A 25,417-nucleotide genomic window follows, 5' to 3' on the forward strand; every position below is an offset into this window, starting at 1 on the left:
CATTTGTATTGGTTGTTTAGAGTAAAATAAAAAACAATCGGTCGGTATTAACGCAAGTTTACAACCGGCAAGTCGGTCGGACTAAAAGGGGAAAAAAATAAATATTTGGGTCGGTTCTAAATTGACAGGGTCGGTAGGGTTACGGCAAACGAAAATATTTTTAAGGATGGCCTTAAGAGCCGCAACAACACACCTTCCACACACACACCAGCAGCAGGAATGTAGTAATTTCGAGCCTACCTTTTGTTGAAACCTGGTTAAAACCCATACCAAACAACCGACGAGAAAGTGAATCCATTAAATCTGCTACGAGTTTATAAAACTTGCTGCCAGCTAGTCAAAATTCCCAAGTTGTTACAAGCTGTCAATTCTATCAATGCAATCCTAGTTTAGTGTAGCTGCGTGTTGGTGGGGAAATTAAAGCTAGTCACAAAGCAGGCAGCTTTAAATTGCAGTAATATAAAATGACCAAATTAAGGCAACCAATCACATCCTATTCTACCTCATTTGTGTGGGAGAACTTTGTTTTATCATCTGCATTTGGTCAAGTTTCCATTCTATCCAGGAAAATGTATAGGCTTACAGTGTTTAATCAGAACTTTTGAAAAGACCTAGCCTACACACATCAAAATGTACTCCTTATTTCATGATAATGCAAATACTACAAGTAAAATCCCAAGAAATATTAATTCCTATGTTTTCACTGAAACTTTTCATTAAGACATTAAGATGCTACAATTCGATGATACTGAAATATTTATGCTGTTCTAGGCTGGTTATAGAAATAAACAAGCCAATTAGTCTAAATTAGTGACTCATATCCAAACAGAAATATGCTTTATATATATTAAAACATCTAAACACTCTCATTCTTAATTCTGACATCTGTCAGAAGTGACTGTCTGTGTGGTACTAGGAGTATGAAATACAGAAAAACTACTATGAAAAAGAGTATCATTTTCATATGATGTTGATAAATGTGAAGCCATTTTTTCATAGCGAGTCCAATAGGGTTAATATAGCTTACATTTTAAGTGAAAGTTATCATTGTTATCATAACATTGTGCTATAAAATAGAAGTTAAGGTATTTTGCCTTAGTATTTAGTGGGCAATACTAAGGCAGAATACAGTAACTTCCAAAAAAGGGTCAAAGGTCAAATTTGAGTTCAAATTTTTTTGTAGATTGATTAATACAGGTATACACTACAAAATTACAATATTATACCTATTACTCAATTGTCAGGACATAAAGATAACTTTAAAGGAATTTTTCTCAGCTTCACACTCTGGTGAGTTAAGGTCTTTTGCCTTAGTAGGGCAGTATGGCTGATACCAGGAGGGTGGGATGTATTTCTGAATGTTGGAGGGAAGAATCTATTAACTCATTGGCTACTGATCAAGTCATTCAGTTTTTGGAACTTTTAGCGCCTCCATAACCCCGGAAAAGTGCTGCCATTTAGCCCAGCCTCCTATGAGTAAATAGCACCACTACTTCTCTACTGCTGGATCTAGTCAAAGTAGGCCACATTTAGACCACTGTACACCCAACATCCATCAGACAATCAACTTTAATTATGTATGCTACTTGATACAGAATGGCACATTTCCATATCTGCATATTTCAGTTCATTGCCCAGCTCAAATTCTGACTGAACGCTTAGGTGCTGCAATTTAAAGAAACCATGAACAAAAAAGGCGGCACACGCTTTGTCGGTTTGGTATGAATGGTTTATTTTATATACATTTACTCCCGAGCCATCAGTTTCTGCTTCTTCAGCTTCTTCTGGGAAACCTGGACACAGAACGAAAGAATGATTAAAGTCTTACAGGCTATTGTCCACAACTTAGCAGGTGTTACTAGAAACTCAAAGGTCTGAATTCAACAATTTCAACATTTTATATTTGAGGTGGGTGGTGGAGATTTTCCACTGATGCAAGGACCCAATTGAGTGCAATCACATTGCATTTCTCTGATTCCGAACTGCTCCAACATATTGTACCACAAATACACAAGTATTAATGCAACACTGACAATTCTGGTAAAAACTAGGCTTGAGACAATTCAATATTGAAGATTGGTATAGACACGATATTAGCCAAAATTACTGGATCGATAAGCTTGTGTTACGTTTCCCTGACGAACAAATGTTTCACTGCACACAGACAACCCGTGGTCAATTGAAATGTAGGCTACATTCTATTGGTGGCGTCATATGCAGATATACTGCTGCAACGTAAACTAAGTAGTGCCGTTTTATATTTTGACACTAAAGCCATCCTTACACCTTAAAACTTTGACAAGATTTGGGAAAGATTGTAGTCTTTTCAGTAAAGCTTGAATTGAAAAAGACAACAATCATTCAAGAATCTTTACCAAATCTTGTTAAAGTCTTCTGGTGTAGGGGTAGCATTCAACCGTAGCTTTACATTAGATGGTTGGAGTTTCTTTTTTGCTGTAGCAACTAGGGCTGTGACGGTATTGATGTTTTCTTACCGTGGTCAGTTAGCAAGAAATCACCGCGGTTTTGCGGTATTACCCCCCCCCCCCCCCCTCAAAATAAATACATGGATTATAAATGTTGTGCTGCCATCAGCCATCACATCCAATTAAACTTTAGACAACTTCAAAGACCACTGGACCAAATGCTTCAGACATGAAAAAAAATACGCAGTTTATCAACAAGGCCATCACGATTTTAGAACTGTTACATTCATGATGCTTATGCTAATGTTACAACGGTAGGCTACCGTACATTTTAATGGCTGCTTCAGGTTGTAACAAGGCACTCCTAGGCTAGCCTAGACCTACATGTCGCTGCTAAGTTAAATTCTTAACAAACTAGAACATATTTTGTAATTCTTTCATGAAGAAAACATGTATGACTCCTTTCTGGCCAAATTTCACAGCTTTATGTAAATCGAGTTTGAACTGAGAGAATAGAAAAATGTTAAGATTGTGCCAGTTCCCCACTACTCTCGCGTATACAAATGTAATGTTGGAACATTGCGCTCCCCAACACAAACGCGAAAAGTCGGGTTTACTTCATCTTTTTATGATAACTTTTGAAGTTTTGTTTTGACAACGGAGCGTTAGCCTACTTTAACTTAACTGTGGTTCTCAATGACTAAGTGACAATGTCAAGATGGTTTCACATTACACATGACATTACATAGGCCGTGAAGGCCAATTATAGGGGATTCAACTTCATGTAGGCTAGCCACCTGCAGACTACATAACGTGATTATCAGAGATTCTGCTACGTTTTCAAACTGGAATTGTGCATATGTCATGGTTGAAAACGTCTAAGTTCAAATGTTCAGATTTTTTTTTTGCAGTGATGAGCTCAGAGCCGAGGTAGGGGTCACGTGACCACGGTATTGAGGTTACCTTCCCAGCCCTAGTAGCGACAAATATTTTAACAGGATAACCAAAAAATGTTATCAGGCAAGTTGCTCAGAAATCACACCAAATCCCCTTAACTAGATCTCCATTTGGACATAAGTCTACTCCACACACACCTCAACCTCTCAGGAAGTTAACCTAAAACAGATTACCCTACGTTATGCAGTCATAAGAGCAGCACTCTTCACGTAAGTGGTGTCTTGCTGTTGAAATGGAACTTGATTGCTCAGTCAGGAAAGTCTTTTCATGGGTTATCCAAAGGTGTCCTAAGTTGTCATCATCGCAATCAAGTTGTCATCCAAACGGCAAGCATAGACACTACAGAAAATTACTCCTACTTAATAGTTGTCGAGCGCCCAAGCCAAATTAATGCTCAAAACAGGCATTTAAATGATATCAGAATGAACAGTGTGTTCTATCCATGGACAAAAAGAGTAAATCGAAAGGTAGCTCGACATGAAACAGCCAAGCTAGAGGACAGAAATGACCATCAGCCATTAATGATTGGATGAGCATAAGTGTGACTGGTGTGCAACAGCTTATCAGCATGCTACTCAAACAGCTGACTGGATATTTCTCTGTACTGCAACATTGCCACCACTTAACTTGTTACAGCACACAGCTTGCAATCTGGTTACAACATCGACAGCAAAGATAAGCAGCCAGGTAAACCATCAAGGTAGCCTCAATAAATAATTCATTATATGTATTGGGAATTTCTTCTGGAAGATTTCACTACTGTAGGCCATTTTACAGGTCAATGTAGCCTACTTGAGCAAGTGGAGCTTATACAGCACTTATGAAATGCTGTATAAGCCTAGGGGGAACCCTGCTGAAGTTTCACCTCCATTTAAAATAAATAATAAAAAAAAAAAAAACAGATCAATTGGCAGTGTTAAAAAACACACTTTGGTCATGAGTGCATGTTTACCTTTTTCTTCTGGGCCACCTCCTCCTCAGGTTTGGGCACGATCTGCTCCTTCTCTGTGAGGATCATCTCGATGTGGCAGGGGGAGCTCATGTAGGGGTTGATGCGGCCGTGGGCGCGGTACGTACGCCTGCGCATCTTAGGGGCCTTGTTCACCTGGATGTGCTCGATGACCAGGGAGTCTACATCCAGACCCTGTTCAAACACAGCGGTATCTCTTATTAGAATTACAAAACACAAATGAACTTCCACATTGTAAGTGGTGCGTCTTGCTGTTGAAATGCAACTTGATTGCTCAGTCAGGAAAGTCTTTTCATGGGTTATCCAAAGGTGTCCTAAGTTGTCATCATAGCAATCAAGTTGTCATCTAAACAGCAAACATTGACACTACAGAAAACTACACCCTTCTGTGGGTGAAAGTGGCCAAGACCCATTCTTACGCTTTACACACATTAAACCACCCAAGACTGCTAAAAAAAAAAAACTTAATTTAGGATTTCATTAGGATTAGCTGGAAAGGAAAGTTGTTTCTGCAGATATAAACTAAGAGCAAAATCCTAAAAATATGGGGTCCTCAACTTTACATTAATACTTCTATTAATCTTATGTCAACTTATTTCATTACTAATTATACAATTACAAATTGATATTATAATTTCAATAAGTCCATTTGGATGAAAGCACCTGCTTCTTAGATTTCACAATGATTGAGGAACAAGTGATGCCAAGTTCATAAAAACAATTAGCGCACACATTTTACAAGCAAACCATCAAAAGGCAACTTGCATCGCCTCCCTAGTGAGCAACAGAAGGCACAGCAGTCTCAAAACTGCCAACAGAGGCAGTGTTCAATAGGTCTGCAACTAACCAATATTTTCATAATCAAGTATAGCTTAAATGTACATAGCACCTTTCAGGATATCCAAGGTCGCCTAACGTTCGTTTTCAAAACTGTGCAACTCACTGAGTGGTTAGTGGTGTTTGATTATTAAAAACAAATATATCAGCGCAATGTATGATTTCCAGCCGTGTTATTTGCTATTGTGGAATTATTTTTTCAGATACCTCAAACCGCGTATAAACTTCCGCTCAATATTTGAGCCTGAAGCATAGACAGTAAAAGAAGGTCTCGCGGAAAGACTACAACCAAATGTAAACTGACTCCGTTTCTGTTTCCGGTGGCGCAGTAATATCAACGTGCAATGAGTCTTCCAACAGAAATCAATGGGATTTTACAAAATGCCAAATAAAATACGACAGAAACTGTATTTCGCTATGCTACTTGTTTTGGAACATCAACGAACACCACTAACCACTCGGTGAGTTGCAGTTTTGAAAACGAACATTAAGGGTTGTTTTAAGGACATGTTTGTGCATGGCCAAGGGCAGCCACTCTGAAATAGTCAAAGGCAATTCAAAATGAGTCAGAAAAGTCAAGACAGGACCCATCGTCAAAATGTCAGTGTCCACCACTCTAGTTCATCCAAAACAAACCAGAAAAGGGACTCAAAGTGCTAAATACCAGAATTATCCTTTAACACCACACCACTAATCTAGTTCCACAGTAGTCCACCCTTTGGGCCTTTTAACTGAGCCTTTAACTCCCTACACACGCCCAGCAGGCCTGTAACAGATCCTAAGACAAGGCCTTCCTCCAGCATCCGTTCACGCTCCTACCTTCAGCTCAGCGTTGCTCTCGGCGTTCTTCAGCATGTGCAGGAGGAACTCTGCGCTTTTCTTGGGCCAGCGACCCTGTGTCCAGCCAAACTGCTTGGCCTGATGGAACAAGCATTATGCAACTCAGAAACATACCACAGACTCAATCATGGTTAAAAAAAAAAAAAAATTCTATATCTGCAACAAATGACAAGGATGCTCAGATATTTATATGGTTTGTTTTCATTATCAACTCCAAAGGTGTCCTAAGATGGTCATCATTGCAACCAACGCATCATGTGCAGAGTGATCTATGACAAAGGTATATTTATAGTGATGTTAGTCCCCCGTCCTGGCAAACACGGCCTTACCTGGGCACACCTGCCGACACCACCGTTGTAACGACGGAAGGGGACACACTGATGCTTGATGACTACATCCTTCAGGTACTTGGTGGCCTTGCGGATGTGCATGCCTTTGATGGCCTGAGCTGTCTCACGGGTGTTCTAGTAGAATTATAGGAGAAATGCATTTAAATGAATGGTCACAATAAGACCTTTACATTGCCAAGACACCACAAGTTTTACAGATACTTATTTTCCCAAACATGTTTCACTCGATCAATGCCTTACTTTGAAATGAGTAACAAAGAGATCACATTATCAGCAGGTGAGACATTCAGATGTAACAACTATCCTGCATTACAGAGGAGTTAGTAGGCCTACATTATTTAATGAAAAGTATCACCATTCAACAGGTTGCTCAGATTTACACAAAGGTTATTTTCATGTTGAAATCCAAAGGTGTCCTAAGATTATCATTGCAACCTGGATAATACCGGAGAAGAAACTCCAACTCAAACAATGTACTCCAAATGTTAGCCACAAACGTGCTTACCTTGAAGTGAACACGGAGATTGGAACCCCGGGCCTTGCATGCTACACAATTAGACAGACAAATACGTTACTCCGGTCAGGCGAGAAACAATTTCAAGTCAGTATACACGTCACGATTCTTGATGCGTCTCAAAACATTTAACTTACACTTAGTCGGGTTCTCGGGGTCGAGCGAGTAGCGGACCATCTTCAGAGATCTGGGATAAACAAGGTAGGGAATTAGAGATCAAGAAGCCTACGTTAGCATTACAATCAAACCCCCACTATGAGTGGTTCACACTGAGCATCATGACAAGGCTAGTCAACGTTAGCCTACGCTTGCTAACTTTCCATCGCAACATACCACAGCTAACGAGTTAGCCAGGTAACATTCAAACTAAGAGAGGACAATTAAGTAAACACGTACATTTACCGAAGTAAAATGAGCGCAATGTGATATTGTAACCCCGGACAAGACGAATTATAAATAGCAGTCACTAGCCAAGTGGAGGTATGGTTAAGACTATGGCACGCAATAGGAGAATCGAAACATAGAAATAATCCCTAATTCCACGTTATAATACAAAATACTGTTCTGAAAGTCAACTACGTGATGTATGTAAGCCATGGTAGTATTTTCTTCTTATTCTATCATTGGATGCATAAGATTTAATAAGATTATTGGACCATTGAAACTCCACGGTTAACATTGCTTTACTTACATTCTCAGGCCGCGGAGGGGAAGAGGAAGTGAATGGCATTCTGGGAGTTGAAATCGTCAACAACGTCTCGCGAGAACAGTTCCAGGACAACATCTCGCTAATCAAAAATAAATTAATCGAAATCTGCTGATATCGCAACTAATTAATGAGGAAGGCCATTTATTTACACACTTGAATTTCTAAATAAATTTGGTATTGTGCAGTAGCCTAATGTATGGTTTAGACATGTGCAGCAACTTTTTCAAACCTTTTGACCTTTTGCAACAATGTTTTGATAATGTTGTACTATTAAAGTAAAATTCAGAAATGTAAGTAAGGTTTTGAAGGAATATCTTACTAAACCACACTAATGAAAATCACTCAATTATTTTGATCTTGTTGTTCAAGTGGACATAGACAAAGATGGGAGATGTCTCAACTCATCTTTCATCACATCTTGAGATATGCTTTTAGAAAATATATTGTGTAATTGGTTAAATATTTTTTCCCTTCATGGGACGCCAAAAGATAACAATCGTACGCCTGCTGGTTAGCTTCAGACTTGTAACGGTTCGAATCCCGACCAGTAACGGCTGAAGTGCCCTTGAGCAAGGCACCCAACCCCTCACTGTTCCCCGAGCTCACTGCTTCGTGATTAGTGTGTGCTTCACCCCACTGTGTGCTGAGTGTGTTTCACTAATTCACGGATTGGGATAAATGCAGCGATCAAATTTCCCTAACTGGATCAAAAGAGTATACTTATACTTACTTATACTTACCATTAGACAGATATGTATGGTTGACTGGATATAGTCTACAGTATTATAGCATTAACATTATAAAAGCAGAGGATATTTGTATACCAGTCAAAAGTTTGGACAGAAGACAAAGGAAAGGTCTCTAGAAATATATTATTTCCATACGCCACATTTCATATTCTTCACTGTCCTCTATGACAACTTTGCCGATAATTGATATTATTAAAGCCAACTTCATTCTTTTCAATTAAAATCAGTAAAAGACAAACAGCTAACAAATGCTCACAATGTATGGGAAATCCATCAAGGCTGTTGGAAATCCATAGCTGACTATATAAATTTGGTTGAGAGACTGAGCAAAAGGTCTTGAAGAATTTTAAAAATTGAAAATGTAGCTTTATTTACACTTTTTGTTTGCTTACAACATGAACCCATGTGGGCTATTTCATAATAATAACCACCTACTCAGATAAAGATAAAGAAAAAATAAACATACATTTGAGAGTTTGGGTGTCCTAACTTTTTACTGGTATAGTGTACTTACAGTATGTACATTTTGTAATATAAATAGAATGCTATGGGTGATAGAGTAGGCTACTGCCACCTCCTTGTTGTCCCTGTTAAGTGGTCCATGGCTGTGGTGTAGCTCAACAGGCATGGAAGCTTTGGTTAGTGTGTGTGTGTGTGGATGTTAATAGGTTGGGGGGGGGGGGGTCACCGAGGTGCAGAGTTAGTGTTCAGGTGCAGAGTTAGCTTCCTCTGAACCTGCCTCTCCGGAGGCCTGTAACACTTCCCGGAGGAGAGTGGGTGAACAGTCTGTGGTTGGGGTGAGAACAGTCTTTGATGATGCCGACGCCTTGCGTAAGCATTGCTCGCTGGATGGCCTCAATGGAGGGGAGTGAGGAACCGGTGATGCAGTTTTCCCCATCCTCTGCAATGCTTTCCGGTCAGAGGCAGAGCAGTTGCATATACCACACTGTGACACAGTTGGTGAGGATGCTCTTGATGGTGCAGCGGTAGAAGTTCATCAGGATCTGAGGAGACAGTTGGACCTTCTTGAGTCTCCTTAGGAAGAAGAGCCGCTGAGCTTTTTTGATTAGAGTAGGTGTTGAGGGTCCAAGAGAGGTCCTCAGAGATGTGGACACCCAGAAACTTGAAGCTGGTGACACGCTCCACCTCAGGTAACACAATCCACCTCATGCATGTGCAACAGAGTAAAGAGGAAACTTGTCTCAAGACATGTTAAATCACATCTTGAGGGAATAATACACTGTAAAAAATTGCTGTAATTTTACAGTAAAATCTTACTGGAAATTACTGTATATTTAACTTTACAGTAAAATGATGTAATGTGCAATGCATTATGGGTTATCATACAGTTTACAGTCCAGCATTGCAAATTTACAATAAGACCAACGAGATTCCACAACATTTTCCCGTAATTTCCTGATTTGTCAGGCTTTGTTGGCTATATGAAAACGAATTGTAGGCCTAACCAGAATGTGTAGCCTATTTATGTATTGCTTTATTTTAATCATATTAAAACCACTATTTTGCCTGTTAATTTACCCCATGCATATTTAGCTTCAGTTTTTTTTCTTTGCAGTGGTGTTTGGTGTAGGTGTAGCTTGTGACATATCAGGAGGAGGCTGGATGAAGAAATGGGTAGATCAGCCTAACGCAAACTGCATACAGGAAGCTCCAAAAGATATAGTGATGTTGTCTTTTTTAGTTTTGAATTGTAATACAAATGATTTGTAATGCATTTTTGCATTTTAAACTTCTGCTGATAATGAGTGAAAGAGTGCTTAGGGCTTTCTGCAATCAAATGCACTGCGCCGAGGTCGTCTTGACAACCTCATACATTGTTGCAAATTGAGCAGAAACCACAACCACTTTCCCACGGTAAGACTAACAGAAGACACTACGAACACGTTGTGGGTAGAAGAGGAAGACACTACAGCGGTTCACAAAGAGATGTATTAGTAAGTACATTTTCATGACCACAGCCATAAAAAACTTTTCAAACGTTTGCAGTAGTGGGCTATATCCTCGAAAACACAAAATCTGTTCAAATAAAGTGCCAGCTTGTAGGTTGAATGACGATAAATTCTAAATTCTTGATGGCGCTAAATTCTAGTTGTCTTTGCTGCTAGCTAGCATGGGAAAGCCACGCACTCATGGTATATGTAAAAAAAAAACAACAAATATTAACATATTAGTAAAACTGTCAGCATTTCAGTGTTTTAAATCTTTAATTGCGGGTTTCGAACTGAAGCATTCGGTTGTTAGCCAAGGTTTGTGAAATGATAGGCTAGCTAGCACTTCTAACATATTAGGCTAGCATTACATATGATCTAACGTTAACGTTAGTGCCTTTCTAACACAACCGTTTGTTTCTGTTATTTTGCAGATTAACGTTAAATGGTTCGGTTCATCCTGAAACAAGCCACAACCTTCCGTTCGTCCTGAAACAAGGTATGTTTCTTTGTAAGTTTTGTCAGCATGAGTTTAACAGCATACTGGGGTTTTGTAGACATACAAAGCAACATAAAAATACCCCAAACCAATCATTTACTTGTGGAGTTCCTGATTGTACACGGTCTTTCAGGAAATTTAGCGCTTGCAAGTCTCATATATACAGAGACCACAGGGACTATCATAGGATTACTAATGTTAGAGGTTTACAATTTAATTTATCAGACTCTATCACTTGCCACATTGAAGGTTGTCAGTCAGAGTTCCAAGACCTAAAAGGTCTCATTTCACATCTGAAGGGGCATATACAAGAGGGTAGAACAATTGGTTGTCCTTTTAGAGAATGTAGCAAAACATTCCATGTGAAATCCACATTTGCTTCTCATATATCTAGAACACATAAGAACACTTCAGCCGATCAACTTGTTACACTAGGGCCAGCCTTAGGTAGTGACCACACAGGTGAGACTAGTAGTCAGTCCTTTGACATTCACAATGATGGTGAAGAAAGCGAGTCAGGTGGGCAGCAGGATATATTTGATGTTGATGAAACACTCTACCTTAAAAATCTGGCACTGTTTTATTTGAAGCTTCAGGCTAAGCTGTTATTACCAGCTTCTGTAATTCAAACAATTTTTGAAGAATTCCAGGATGTTCATGATGTTGAACAATGCCATATGTTTGGAATATTAACTGAGAAGTTGACCTCGCTAGGCATGTCAGAAAGCACGATCAAACCAGTAATTGAAGAACTTAAAACAGAAAGTCTGCTAACACGCTTTAACTGCCTTTTCAAAACAGATCAACGGCGTAAGACCATCTTTAAAAACAGTTTCCAATATGTTGAACCATTACGAGTATATCTAGGTTTAACTGATGCAGGAAAAGTAGCCTATGCCCAATATGTTCCAATACAAGAAACACTTCTTGCTCTCTTTAAAAATGAGTCTATGAAGCAACAGTATGATGAAGTGCGTAATCGTGTGACTAATGGTGGTGTTATGCAGGACATTTGGGATGGAGAGGTTGTGTCCAAACACTTTTTATTCCAGTCTGACAGGTCATCTTTAGCTTTAATACTCTATCAAGATTCATTTGAGGTGGTGAATCCACTGGGATCAGGGAAAAAAAAGCACAAGGTGCTAGCTGTGTACCTAACCCTGGGTAATATTTCGCCATGGTACAGATCAAATATTGATCATATGCAGCTTGTTCTTTTGTGTAGAGAACAGGACTTCAAGACATTTGGACAGGAGTTAGTCTTCAGTCCTTTGATAAAGGATCTGAACAACTTGGAAGATAATGGCATTGTGAAAGATGGCAGTGTTCTTAGAGGTGGTCTGTGTGCCATAGCTGGAGACAATCTGGGCTCTCATAACATTGGAGGCTTTGTAGAAAATTTCAGTCGAAGTGAATATTTTTGTCGGTTCTGTGATATTAGCAGAAATGAATTTGAATCAAACCCTTTGTCAACTGCTACCTCCAGAACTGTTGAGAATTATCAAGAAACTCTGCAAAACTTTCAAAACAGAGAAAGAACTGACAAGAACAATGAAAAGGGTATCAAATATGATTCAATTTTTAATCAGCTTCAGTACTTTCATGTGTGTCTGCCTGGATTGCCGCCTTGCTTGGGTCATGATCTCTTTGAGGGTGTTGTTTCCTTTGATATGGCATTGTTGATTAATCAGTTAGTGGTTCAGGAAAAACATTTTACCCATTTAGAGTTAAACAGGGCAATTGATCACTTGCAGTTTCTTGGTAATGACGCTAATGATAAGCCACCAGAAATAAATTCAGGCAATGAAAAATTATCCGGACATGCTGTCCAGAACTGGTGCCTTTTAAGAGTGCTACCTTTGCTAGTGGGGAACAAATTACAGAGCCTGGCCGAGAGTAAGATATGGCATCTGGTTCTGCTCCTTCGAAAAATTGTTGCATACATATGTGCTCCTGCTATAACTGCAGATCAGGTGGCATATTTGCAAATTCTAATCGAAGAGTACATTTCTGACAGAGCTGAATCCTTTCCTCAGAAGCCCTTGAGACCAAAACACCACTACCTGTGCCATTATCCAGAGCTGATCTTGAAGTTTGGGCCACTAATACGTCTTTGGACCTTGAGGTTTGAGAGTAAACACACTTATTTTAAACAGTGTGCTCGAAAATTGCATAATTTCAAGAATTTGTGTTCCACCTTAGCAGAAAGGCATCAGCTTCTGCAAGCCTACTTGAGTGCAGGCAACATCTTTCCTCCTTTGATTCGCAATGACAAAGGAGATGAATTTCATTCGAATGATTACAACTCAGAAATTGTAACTGCAGTATCTCAATTCAATTTTTCTCCCAATAACACTTGTGCTACGAATGATGTCACCTTCAAAGGCACTAAGTACAGAAAGGGACTCCATGTGATCATTGGAAAGGAAGAGGATGTATTGCTTGTTGGGGAAATCAAACTGATTCTGATTCACACTCAGTCTGAAGTTTACTTTGTTGTAAAGAAATATCAGACACATCTGGAAGTTAATTTGGGTGTATATTCAGTGCATGACTTAGAACAGGGCTCCCACTTTGTTTGTCTTAGATATGAAGAACTGCTTGGTTATTATCCCTTGCCAGTCTATAAAGTGAATGATATGTCAGTGCTCATCCTTCACCACTCTTTCCCTTCTTTATAGAGCCATGACTCAAGAAATAAAGGAGGCAATCCTGCAGGTATTACCTACATTAGCAGAGGATACCCTGTCTTTGCTGCTGACCAGACTTAACAGCATTGGCGTGGACCGCAAGTCGGATTTGCAATATGTGAAGGAGGAGGATCTGTCAGAACATCTTCGACCTATAGAATCGCGAAAACTGCTAAACAAATGGAGCACCGATGGTATTGTACTTTGCTTTGTTCTTATATTAGGAAATCACTCATATCTTGTTTACTATTGTAAAAAGTTTATTTTCAGCTAGGCCATAAGATGTATAGTTACATCCCCTGAGTGTGACAAGAAAAGAAAAAAACATAGTTCATTTAATTTTGACACCACAGTCTCTTGTTGTGTTACAATGCACTGTACTTCAGCTTTGCCCAGAGCTCTGTGGAATTGCCACAGCACTGCATAGGGAGAAAAGTGATGACATAGGGGCAGTCTCAGAAGTTTTTAGTTGTTTGTTGAGGTTGTATGGGTTCCATATTGTACATATGAATGTGAAAGTTGATTTATGTCTGTTTTTAAAATGCATATCTGACTTTCCAGGGCAGCTGAGGTGTGCTGAAAATTTACAAAGTGACAATTCACAATCAGACTCCACACGTAGTCCATGCAGACTGGATTCATCCTCCTCATCCTTCTCATCCAGCCCAACCAGCACAAATAGCAGCACCAGCACAGTCGACATAGACTCTTGGCCAGACTGTTTTAAAGTTCCTTGGGGCAAAATGCCTCATGCCATATCAATGGCTGTGCATTCACAAAAGCGCCCAGCTCCAAGAGACCGAAGAGAAATGGTCCGGATCATAGTAGATGAAATGAGGGTGATTGAAGCCAATCCTTCTAGATCTGATTGCTTTTCTGTTGCTAAGAAAATAGTTAGACAGTATCCCAAGAGCTTTGCCGATGTCTTGAAAGATGGCACTAAAATTGGAAGTGGATATGCTTCCCTTGTCAATCAGATTAAATCCAGGGTTGAACACCTGAATAGGGACAATGTTACAGCAAGACGCCGGAGAGGAAAAACACTGCCAAGCTCATCCACCACCAAGAGCACCAAAGGACCATCAGATCAATATGGGTGTATCAGTTGGCAGCCTGAGTGTCCTACTGGGGAAACTGAAGACAGCCTTAAGGGGAAAAAAGAACAAATGCAAGAGATGTTTTCAAGAGAAGGTCCAGTGGGGGGAGAGAGAGGATGTGTCGACCAGCTAATGCATGTTACATACTACCTGCAACGTAAGTCTATCAACGCAAGTCCACCTCACACAATTGCTGAGCTTAGAAAAGATTGGCCATATCTCTTCACTCAGAAAGGCCTCTACAGTCACTTTCAGCATCTTACAGACATACCCATCCTGGAAAAAATGGAGGGAGCAATTGCAGAAAAGGGAAAGATGATCCTCCAGTTTTATCGCCAAAAGCCAACAAACTCGGAGGTGAAGCAGGTCCTGTCCATGTTTGAGGCCAGTGGGTCTACCATAGTTGGACCTTGTGTTATCCTGTGCTTAATGGCACACTTCAAAGAGAACCCAGATGGACTACTGTTACAAGTTGATGTAAGTATACAATATTTCACTATATCTGTCTATGTATGTGTCTAGTTTGTCTATAATCAGTTGTGTAATGTTTTGTTTTGCTATTCTTCTGTTTCAGGAAACAGCCACTCCTGCAGACGTGGAGAGATTGCCTTTACCAGATGCTCCCAGATTAGTTATTCAAGGTAAGTGTTCCAATTTAGCTTTTTGGTAGTGGTAAAAAATTGAAAAGGGCAACATAAGACCATAATAAAACTTAAGAGGAAATGTATTATGTATGATATTTGTCCTTTGCTGGGTGTTTAATGTGGCAGATGTCAATTTTGTTTGTAGTCTGCAGTCCGAAAAAGACCCATAAATGAATCGGTGTGCCCAAACCTTTGACTGGTAGTGTGTGTGTGTGTGTGTGTGTGTGTGTGTGTGTGTGATTGTGTGTGTGTGTGAACATTTCTTATGTTCTTGGTTTCATTTCAGGGAACAAATTTGTTTCCAACAAATGGATGCTAACCATCGAAAAACAAGTGGTGATGACTCCACATTCAAGCTTCACTGCAGGCCTGGCCACTTTGTTTGCAACCTTATATACCTTCAATTTGGAGTACCAAGAGGAGGCTTCATGTGTCCTTGAATTCATCCAAAGGTATTATAATATGAAAAATATGATGACACAGCTTCTTGAGTGATAGCCTAGTGTTTGTTTTAAAGTCTTTTCTTAGAATTTTAATTAGGCCATGAGCTACGGGGCCTTACAATCACCCCCTCACCTCCCAAGGGAACCAACTTTTTTTTTGAAGGTCTGACCATGCTAAACATGAATTTGAATGTTAACATTGAACATTTTGGATTGAACTACCTGTTTCAGCCCCATGAATAGATTTACATTGAAAATCAATCTATTTTAATACATTGTTAATACATTAGAAGAACATCACTGTCCATGGCATAGAGGAAGGAGTGACATCTGTCTTTGCATGTTTAGTCACAAGATAGATATGTAAATAATAGAGACCAAAATGTATAAGCTTCTCACCAGAGTCACCAGGCAAATCAAGTAGAAAGACTATTTTGGTCTCTATTGTTTTGGGAAAAGCCAATTAAACCACTCGAACTATACATTTTCTGAAAGCTTATGCCCTCTACACGTGATGAAACATGCAAAGACAGATGTCACACCTTCCCCTATGTCAATGTCATGGACTGTCATGTTCCTATAATGCATTTCCAATGTAAATCTATTCATGGGGCTGAAACAGGTACTGCAACCGAAAATGTTCAATAATAAAGGAGAATTCCGGTGTGATATTGACCTAAAGTGTGTTGAAACATGATACCAAGTGTGAACGTATGTCTCATAGCTCATCTCGGCTTGTCCCCTGCACTCCGAAATCAGGGGACAAGTGCAGGGGACAAGCCGAGATGAGCTATGAGACATACGTTCAGTCGGTATCATGTTTCAACACACTTTAGTATCACACCAGAATTCTCCTTTAACATTCAAATTCATGTTCAGCATAGTAAGGCCCCGTAGCTTGCGGCCTACATGTGCTGTGTATGTGAGTAAATACCATCTGGATCTGGAGACTGCTCACCACTCCATCATTCATCTTTTAGTATATCTTATCTACTTGTCCAACCCTCTCAACACCACTCTTCCCCCCTCTCTCCCCCTCCCCCTTTTTTTTGAAGGTGCTTTGTGGGAATCAACCCAGACACCGGCTCCAAGGCTTCAAGTGGAAAGAAAAAACGTCACACAATCAATGTAAAAGTCTGCACTCTTTTACGCAAGCTCATGGACTTTGACTGGCTTGGTTTTTAGGCACTCTCTCATTTTCTAAATGTTTTTTCCAGGCGTTTATTGCTTTTGGTAACATTCATCTTGTTTTAAAAATCCACTCATGGACTTTGACTGGCTTGGTTTTTAGGCACTCACAATGTTTTTCCAATGTTCAATTTTCAGATGTTTATTGCTTTTGCTAACATTCAGCATTCTTGTTTTAAAAATCCACATAATGTTTTGTCATTGTAAGTGACCAACCCCAGAATGTTTGTCCGGTTTGTGGTGTATTGGCTGCGCTAAAAGCCCTATTGGCGGCAGGAAAAACAATGAGAAAATTTGGTACAACATAGACCGAATTAGTGGCCCGCCAGATAAAGCTAGGACACTTTCCTTAAGTTTCACTCAAAGTGCCCCATCAGGTTAGCGTTAGCTACCGGGCCATTATTTCGGTCTATGTTGTCCCAAATAATAGTGAAATTATGCTGAGTGAGTTGAATGAATGGCATTCTTTTGCTACATTCAAAATAAAGTTGGAAGTTTAACTCTGAACCTTCTCAGTCATCATTATGGATTAGCCTAACTCCAAGGGATTAGTTTAGTTGAAAAGCATTTAATGAGAAACAAGATTAGGCATGTTAGCATTCATTTTACAGTACTTTTAGCATGCAGTTTTTTACAGTAACTTACAATAAAGTATTGTAAAGCAAATTTAGTCACAGGTTGTTGCTGTAAATAATAAACAGTATTATACATTATTTATTCAGTTAGATGCTGTAAAATAACGTCAATAAATCGCAACACAACTACAGTATTATACATTATTTATTCAGTTAAACACTGTAAAATAACGTCAATAAATCGCAACACAACTACAGTAAGGTACTGTTTTTATTTTACAGTAATGTATTGTAATTCAGTATTACTGGACATTACTGTAATTCTACAGGTATTAGCTGGCAACTTTATTGCCAGTAATTTACCGTAAATTTCACAAAATTTTTTTTACAGTGTATGCTTTCAGAAAATATATGGCTTAGGTGGTTGAATCAGTTTTCCCTAAATGGCACATGCAGCCCAAAAGGTATGAGCCATACACCCAATTTACCTATACTCAATGTATAATGCATGGGCAGCAAAGTCTTGAGGAGGGTGGGAAATGTCACAACCCCTGTAAATTCACTCATGAGGGTATATGCTTTCAGATTATATGGTTTAGGTGGCTTAAATCGTTTTTCCTTCATGGTACAGCCCAAAATGTATTAGCCATGTCATGTACTTGATATCCAATGTGTTATGCATGGGTGGCAAAGTAAGGAGGAGGGTGGGACATGTCAAAACCCATAAGATCTCCTCCTGAGATTATATGCTTTCAGAAAATATATGGTTTGGATGGTTGAACCAATGTTTCCTCAATGGCGCAGACCCAAAGGTATCAGCCATATACCCGATTTACTCAAACCCTTATGAACGAGCAGCACAGTAAAGGGGAGGGTGAGAAATGGCAAAACCTATGTAAGATCACATCCTGAGGGTATATGATTTTGGAAAAAATATGGTTTGGGTGGTTGAATCAGTTTTCCCTAAATGGTACAGCAAAAAAAGCCATATACTTTATTTATCTATAGGCCCCTCCCAATGTATAGGTGAAGGACCCCTTCATAATTGTAACAGTTTAGCATATTCCATCTGTATTCTCTGAAGTTGTGGCCAGGTTCACTATCCTGTTTGTTGACAGGTGTGGGCCCCGACTGGGCCCAGTTGTTTAAAGGTAATTTGATCGAATTTCGGCTATCGGATTGGATCAAATCTTGAAAAATGGGTTGCTCAAAGGTAAAAAAAGGATCCTGAAATCGTATTGGATCATGCAATCTAATCTTGGTTTTGATCTAATAAAACCTTCATTTTGTGTTGTTCAAAACATTTGAGTTGAATTTGGATAAATTTGATCCAAAAAATCAGCATTACCCTGATCCCAACAGAATGGTGGATTCATTGAGGATTTCAGGCACAAAATGTAATAAAACATTGAAGATGGTCAAATAATATAGCATTTATCATGTATTTGCACTTGATTTATTTAAATGTTACAGTAAGAGACAAAGTATGATTATTTGTATTTATTTGTCGTAGGTGTTAAAAAGAAACTGGATATATTAGATAACTGGAAAATATTAGTGCATTCCTGGATCTACATCCTTATGCATGCTTCCTGCCAGGACTTTTACAGGCTTTTCCCAATTCACGGAAGAAACGTTGACGCAGCGGTATAGTAGCAGATAATCAGGCAAGTCTTATTTAAATAAACTCCTGGTGCACTTACAAACTTTCTAATGCCTCGTTATTGGACTAAAGGTCATAGTTGTACTGCAGAAGTTTCGTACCATTCAGGGCATTATTAGTGGGGTAATTTACGAGATAAAAGTTGGTTCCATCACGACTGCAGAACGTCATTAGTTTCTGACAGCGCTACTCGACCAGGATTCGACCAAGGGAAAAAAGGTTCTGGGAGGGTGTTTGGCTCTGGGTCATGGTGCAAAGGACCCTAGGGTGAAATTATTCCGAACCATCGCTTTAATCTAAATTTGGCTTGGTCAATATGGCATCCACTAGATGGCAGTAGCAGTATGTCTGTAAACTTCTGCAGGTTAGAGAAATTGTGTTTTTATGATCCTGCATCAGCTTGATCATAGCCTGGATGCCAGTCAAACTTCGCTACAATTAGTGTTCAAATCAAACATCAGTCTTGTGAATAGGAGTCATTCTCACATCTTATAGTCTCCTGCTTAACTTCCATGTTTGGTTTTGTTTCATTTAGCTGTCTTCCATTAAAAACAAAGTCTAGCCTATATTTACAATAGGCCTATGTCAATAAAATATAGCCTGGTAAAGTACCAGCCCTGCTTCATGATGATGTGAAAGATTATGAAACCACTCCAACACATATATACTGCTCAAAAAAATTAAGGGAACACTTCAATCATACACTGGATTGGTACTCTGACACTGTTTGGTTCTGAGCACAAGTAAAACTTTTAAGGCTGTGTTTTATTTTGCAAGAACTGTCAGACATTCTGTGAATGTAGTTTGAGAATGGAGAAAAGGGTGGAAGGTTTCAAAAAATGTGTTTTAACAATTGTGGAAAACTGTGTAGAGTGGAGTGTTCCCTTAATTTTTTTGAGCAGTGTATTTTCTAAATAATAATTGTATATATTCTTTTCTCTTTAGTTTAGATTCCTCTTTAGATCTGTGAAGCCATCTAGCAAGCAGTCATTTCTACCATCTTATGACAAATCTGGAAGTAATTGGACAACAAAAAAGAGTTTATATTGAAACCTTTTTTATTTGTTTATTGTATTTGGTGCTTTTTCATGAAGTGTGAAATGGACGAACCAGCAAGAAATCCCAGAGAGCGGACACCTGGCACGAATCAGGGCCAGACCCAGGCCAGATCAGAGCCAGATGAAGGCCAGACCCAGGCCAGACGAAGGTCAGATCAGAGCCAGATTCGTTCCAGAGATGGCGGCTATCTGAGAGAATATAAAACCCTTTGCACTGCACATTCTGACATCCAGCAGGTGGGTCATGCACAATGCTCAGTTCTGAATAACGGTGAAGAAGGTGGACCGGTGACAACCTTCAGTCGACTTACAAAAATAAAAATATTATATACAAAAAAGTGTCAACATTTGACATATTGCAATACGCCCCCCGCCCAGGTCCCCCGCAAGGAAACTACTGACATGGATTCTTCTTCGCCATTTGTGATATAATGGAGTGCTGATTAATGACATGTTGCCCGACTCAACACACCTACAATGTCTTCCTCTTTAATTGCTCTGTACACATTTGTATATACACACAAATATACACATTTTTTTGGAACAATGCTTAAAACAATGTTTAGTGCTTCCCAAACCACACATGTCTGCACTGGGGCATGGCATGATATATCCCAAACCCTTCCCACAATCCACAAAAAGAGTAATATCCTTGGCTTGTATGGAGGTGCCTCCTGTTACACAACCCTCCTGAGAAGCCTCTGGTCTGCTCAGACGTACTGTACAAAATGGAGAGGAGACACAGAGGACGAGGAGGCCCGAGTATCACCGACGACAACTGGGCACTCTTCGAGAGGGTGACAAAACAGGGCAGCACAGGAGCTGATATCAAATTTGGTGCGACTTACTCAACACCTGCTCATGTCCGTGAGGATGAGGGGCTTTTTCTCCTGCCTCTTAACTGACGAGCCATTGGCTGTGGTCATCTCCTTGACGACAGTAGGTGTTGCCAACAACCAGTCCGGGCTTTCTCTTCCAGAGGAGGGTGCACATGCACCGAACACAACACAGGAAGTGAAGAGGAGTGCATTTACCATGTCGGTGTGTTGGGAAAAGTTCAAAACGTCATGAATGGGAATGGAGGCTATGAATAGGTTATGCTGAATTTGTGGTTGATGTCTGACTAACCCTGCACTTTAATATGCAACATTTTTGAAACTACACTCTCAGATATCTGTGTTTGGATTGCACCTTTGTGAGGCTTGGTGAGTGTGTTTGTGTATGTGTGTGTGTGTGTGTGTTTGTGTGTGTGTGTGTGTGTGACAAGCCGTCTAATAGTCCACACATCTTTTGCCGCCCAGTCCAGTCGCATCTTTGAAAGAGGCTGTTTTCTGTCCAACATGAGATCCTGTCCCCTCCCCCATGCAACCGTCCATCCATCCATTGGTCTGTTCCCCTCTCCACCTCTCCTAGCACAGGTGTAGTACTCCACTGACCAGAGGCTTTCCTTTCTGGGCCTACTGTGTGTGTGTGTGTGTATGTATATGTGTGTGTGTGTGTGTGTGTGTGTGTGTGTGTGTGTGTGTGTGTGTGTGTGTTGAGGCTGTGTGACCGGAGATGTGCGTCTGTGTGCTGGAACCACAGCTGTGATTGAGACTGTGGGCAGGCACTGTGGCTACAACTTCATCCTCCCGAAAGGAGTGAGAAAGACATGCCTGTGACCAAGCGTGTGCTCCCCAGCAGAGAGAGTTCTAACCAGTCATCTGTCCCCAACAGAGAGAGGCCTAACCAGTCGTCTGTCCCCAACAAAGAGAGTTCTAACCAGTCGTCTGTCCCCAACAGAGAGGCCTAACCAGTTGTCTGTCCCCAATACCCCAACAGAGAGAGGTCTAACCAGTCGTCTGTCCCTAACAGAGAGGCCTAACCAGTCATCCGTCCCTAACAAAGAGAGTTCTAACCAGTCATCTGTCCCCAACAGAGAGAGTTCTAAGCAGTCGTCTGTCCCCAACAGAAAGAGGTCTAACCAGTTGTCTGTCCCCAACATGGAGGCCTAACCAGTTGTCTGTCCCCAATACCCAAACAGAGAGAGGTCTAACCAGTCATCCGTCCCCAACAAAGAGAGTTCTAACCAGTCGTTTGTCTCCAACAGAGAGAGGCTTAACCAGGGAGGGGGGCACATGTTGCGTCGAACATATAGTACACATGAGTGGTTGCCAATCCATACCATATCATTCTTTTTTTTGTCATGGCAACCTTAGGGGTTTAAGCCATGACAATTCCATGGCAATTCTTTAACATGTGAATCATGGGTGCTGCACAATTGACCACTCAACTGGGAGATCAAATTAATCATTAAGAATCATTCTCCTTGTGTGTGTGTGGGTGTTGTCCCAACTGTGTGTGTGTGTTTGCGTGTGTGTGTGTGTGCGTGTCTAGTCAAGCTGTGTTCTCCTGAGCAGGTCGGGGTGAGGCCCTGGGGCTCCAGGTGAGGTGGGGGTCAGACACAGGAGCGACCCCCTGGGAGAGGGGGGGTGTTTGGGACAGGTCCAAGGGGAAGCCGGGAGTGGCCCAGGAGGGGCAAGAGCAAGGCGTGGTACGGGCAGCCATGGAGGCAGAGAGTCACTTGAGACAGGGGCTGACCACGGTGGGGGTGGGGGGGTACACGAGCGCCACGTTGACCCGCTCGGAGCCGTTCTTGGGGCAGATGATTTCAGTCAGGCCTTCTGGTCGGGGCTGGCTCAGTAGCTCGCCTGAGAGAGAGAAAGAAAGAGACAGAGAGTGTTAAAAATACATAACATACACTATTCCACTATATACATAACTAAACACCTTATGATGAAAATCACAGTGGTGGAATCGGTCTTAGTTTTGGACCAAACCCATTTTGAAAAAGGTGGGGAGGCAAGATCCACTGACAGGGGATTTTTGAAGGATTACAAGCTGTGCCCTTGGTTAAGACATTTAATCCGAAAACACATAAATCCACATCTGCCCGCACATCAATATCCCAAAGCTTCTATCGGCACTATCCCCTTTGGCCACTAGATGGCAGCTGCACTGCATGCATGAGTAGAGCCAACCCAGCTCAGAACCTTAGACATACCGGATCAGCATGTCTATAGCTCTGAACACACACATCAAGTCTTTGATATCTATGGAGCACTAGCTTAGTTTGATGGCTCTAAACGAAGTCTTATAGATCTTATTACAGTGATGGGCATATAGGATGTCATGTGAGAAGGGGGGGGGGGGGGGGGGGTTAGGGGGGCTGCAATGATTCTTGTCCACAGCAGTGGGCTCAACAACACGCAACACCTGATTGGTCTGGACACTTTTGTATTCCCTTCCTTATCAGCCATCATACACCAAAACCAAAACAATACAATCAGCACTGTTTGCATTGTGTGTCCATTGTAAACCTAAATATCTGAAACTTGAAATGAATAGAAATGCATATTTGTGCATGTTATTGGCGTTCTACACAGTCTTCTCCAGGCTGCTTTTGTGGGTGAGATCCTTAGCGATGCTGGAAGTGCATCAAAAAAAGCATTTGAACCGCAGCACTAAGTCCATGGTGGAGCAGCATTCAGACATTCAGCTGAATTAATGATGCCATGTCACTTAACAGGATTAGGGGGTGGGCTGAATATTAAATCCCGGGAAACACTCCACCCTAACACGGATCTCATGGTGACACTACACACTTTAATAATAATGAAAACACAGGCGCGCGCTCACACACACACACACACACAAATGCTGACCTCAGAAGCCTACAGTAAGGGAGTCAGTCCACACACCCCCTCTAAATATGACATCATGCACTGCTAGCAAATCTAAGAGACCTTCTGAGCAAAAGCGATGGGCTAGTCAGACCAATACCTCTTTCTCTCATGGAACCTGTTTAAAGCCCAGGGTTGGATACCTTTTCTATAGTAACGGGACTCCTCTATTCTCACAAAAGGCTTTAAATTGTTGTGCATCCCATGTGACTGAGGAAGAGGAGGAGACAAGACAGCTATACACACACAAACGATGATGGAGGAGCAGAAAAGAACATTCAAAACCACAGTGTCAATCTGTGTGTGTGTGTCTCTCTGTGTGTGTGTCTGTTCCTGAGAGGGGATCAGGTCCATCCAGTCGTGAAACAAAGTGTTACATCATGTGTCAGTCTAAGAGCTTACTGGGAGTCCAAAAGCCTTCTGTGTGACAGCCGAACCTTCTACTGCTAACACTGCTTAGTGATTTCAGCTCTCCCTCTCTCTCACTCTCTCCCTTCCTCTCTCTATATGTCTCAGGGGTGCCCACTGTATCAGACTATCAGACTAAATCCTTGCAGCGCTGTTCTTTGTTGACTCACTGGATCTTTCTCCTCTGATCCAGTGGGAGGAGAGTATAGGGAACGATTAAAAACCAAGTCCTGTGCGAAATAGCAATGCCGTGTGTTCATCACAGAAATGTTCGGCTATCAAATGTGTGTATGTGGTTCTCAAAGGTTTGTGGACTACATTTATGAAAGCAAAATCTGAACATAATACTGCAGAGTGGAACACACACACACACACTTGAATTTCTACAGCTAATGCATGGGTGGAGAATGATGTGTTTGTGTGTGTGTGTGTGTGTGTGTGTGTGTGTGTGTGTGTGTGTGTGTGTGTGTGTGTGTGTGTGAGAGTGCTGAGAGAGGAGAGAACACACTAAGGGGTTTTTAAGGGAAAATGCTTTTGGGGTTGACTGAAAAGCACTTCTCAAAATGTGTTGGCTTAGCAGTGACACAGATTTGATGCCAAGAAAGGTCTCTGGCGATCACCCGGGTGAAAAGCCTCTTGATATTTGGAGGAGGGTTATCTGTATTAATGTCAGGGAAAACAGACACACACACACACACACACATCTGCTCTAAGACCACTAATGTCAGGCTGACCTGTAAACAGATCGTCTGATCTGAGCTTAAGGCTGGCACACTGGTGCGCACACACACACACACACTGACCTGGTTAATTAGAATACTTCACACACTCCCTCTGCAGCCTAGAGAGCCTATTCTATATCTGCAGACATGCACACAACAAGGAAGAAAGTCCCAGGTCACTATCTGTACTGTAGTTTATCTAGTGTGCTGTATATCTAGTGTACTGTATAGTGTGCTGTATATCTAGTGTACTGTATAGTGTGCTGTATATCTAGTGTACTGTATAGTGTGCTGTATATCTAGTGCGCTGTATATCTAGTGTGCTGTATATCTAGTGTGCTGTATATCTATATCTAGTGTGCTGTATATCTAGTGTACTGTATATCTAGTGTACTGTAGGCAGTAGG

The 25,417-nt window shown here is 40.9% G+C and overlaps 3 protein-coding genes and 4 non-coding genes across 9 annotated transcripts in view; 1 reads left to right on the top strand and 6 right to left on the bottom strand.

Moving 5' to 3' along the window:
* Positions 1-1,711: 1,711 nt before the first annotated feature.
* On the bottom strand, positions 1,712-12,808 carry rpl17 (ribosomal protein L17). 2 transcript variants are annotated; one of them, XM_042059431.1, is made up of 7 exons: positions 12,789-12,808; positions 7,032-7,081; positions 6,886-6,926; positions 6,360-6,494; positions 6,010-6,108; positions 4,336-4,527; positions 1,712-1,793 (listed from the first exon to the last, which is right to left on the bottom strand). In XM_042059431.1, exons 1-7 carry the CDS (start codon positions 12,806-12,808, stop codon positions 1,746-1,748), a joined length of 585 nt encoding a protein of 194 aa, XP_041915365.1. In that variant the 3' UTR covers positions 1,712-1,745. The 2 variants fall into 2 exon arrangements, with proteins under 2 accessions (XP_041915365.1, XP_041915366.1); XM_042059432.1 differs by lacking the exon at positions 12,789-12,808 and adding an exon at positions 7,586-7,639.
* On the bottom strand, positions 3,626-3,690 carry LOC121681101. Its single transcript, XR_006021977.1, has one exon. It is a non-coding gene; the product is annotated as a small nucleolar RNA SNORD58 (small nucleolar RNA).
* On the bottom strand, positions 4,623-4,687 carry LOC121681100. The gene has a single exon (XR_006021976.1). It is a non-coding gene; the product is annotated as a small nucleolar RNA SNORD58 (small nucleolar RNA).
* LOC121681099 lies at positions 6,204-6,275 on the bottom strand. Its single transcript, XR_006021975.1, has one exon. It is a non-coding gene; the product is annotated as a small nucleolar RNA SNORD58 (small nucleolar RNA).
* LOC121681102 lies at positions 6,746-6,814 on the bottom strand. Its single transcript, XR_006021978.1, has one exon. It is a non-coding gene; the product is annotated as a small nucleolar RNA SNORD58 (small nucleolar RNA).
* On the top strand, positions 9,985-17,369 carry LOC121680195. Of its 2 annotated transcripts, XM_042059414.1 has the most exons (7): positions 9,985-10,307; positions 10,736-10,800; positions 13,482-13,684; positions 14,052-15,064; positions 15,162-15,228; positions 15,518-15,683; positions 16,730-17,369. In XM_042059414.1, the coding sequence occupies exons 3-7, from the start codon at positions 13,486-13,488 to the stop codon at positions 16,857-16,859; spliced, it is 1,575 nt and encodes a 524-aa protein (XP_041915348.1). In that variant the 5' UTR covers positions 9,985-10,307; positions 10,736-10,800; positions 13,482-13,485; the 3' UTR covers positions 16,860-17,369. The 2 variants fall into 2 exon arrangements, with proteins under 2 accessions (XP_041915348.1, XP_041915347.1); XM_042059413.1 differs by lacking the exons at positions 9,985-10,307; positions 10,736-10,800 and adding an exon at positions 10,831-12,925.
* A 2,771-nt stretch (positions 17,370-20,140) lies between these two features.
* mfhas1 (multifunctional ROCO family signaling regulator 1) overlaps positions 20,141-25,417 on the bottom strand; it is a 38,897-nt gene continuing 33,620 nt past the window's right edge. The window contains exon 2 of the mRNA XM_042059415.1: positions 20,141-22,848. Within this exon, the coding sequence (XP_041915349.1) occupies positions 22,718-22,848 (131 nt within the window). The 3' untranslated portion in view covers positions 20,141-22,717. The remainder of the gene's footprint in view (positions 22,849-25,417) is intronic.

This window comes from Alosa sapidissima, chromosome 13, assembly GCF_018492685.1.
Source record: "Alosa sapidissima isolate fAloSap1 chromosome 13, fAloSap1.pri, whole genome shotgun sequence".
NCBI lineage: Eukaryota > Metazoa > Chordata > Actinopteri > Clupeiformes > Clupeidae > Alosa > Alosa sapidissima.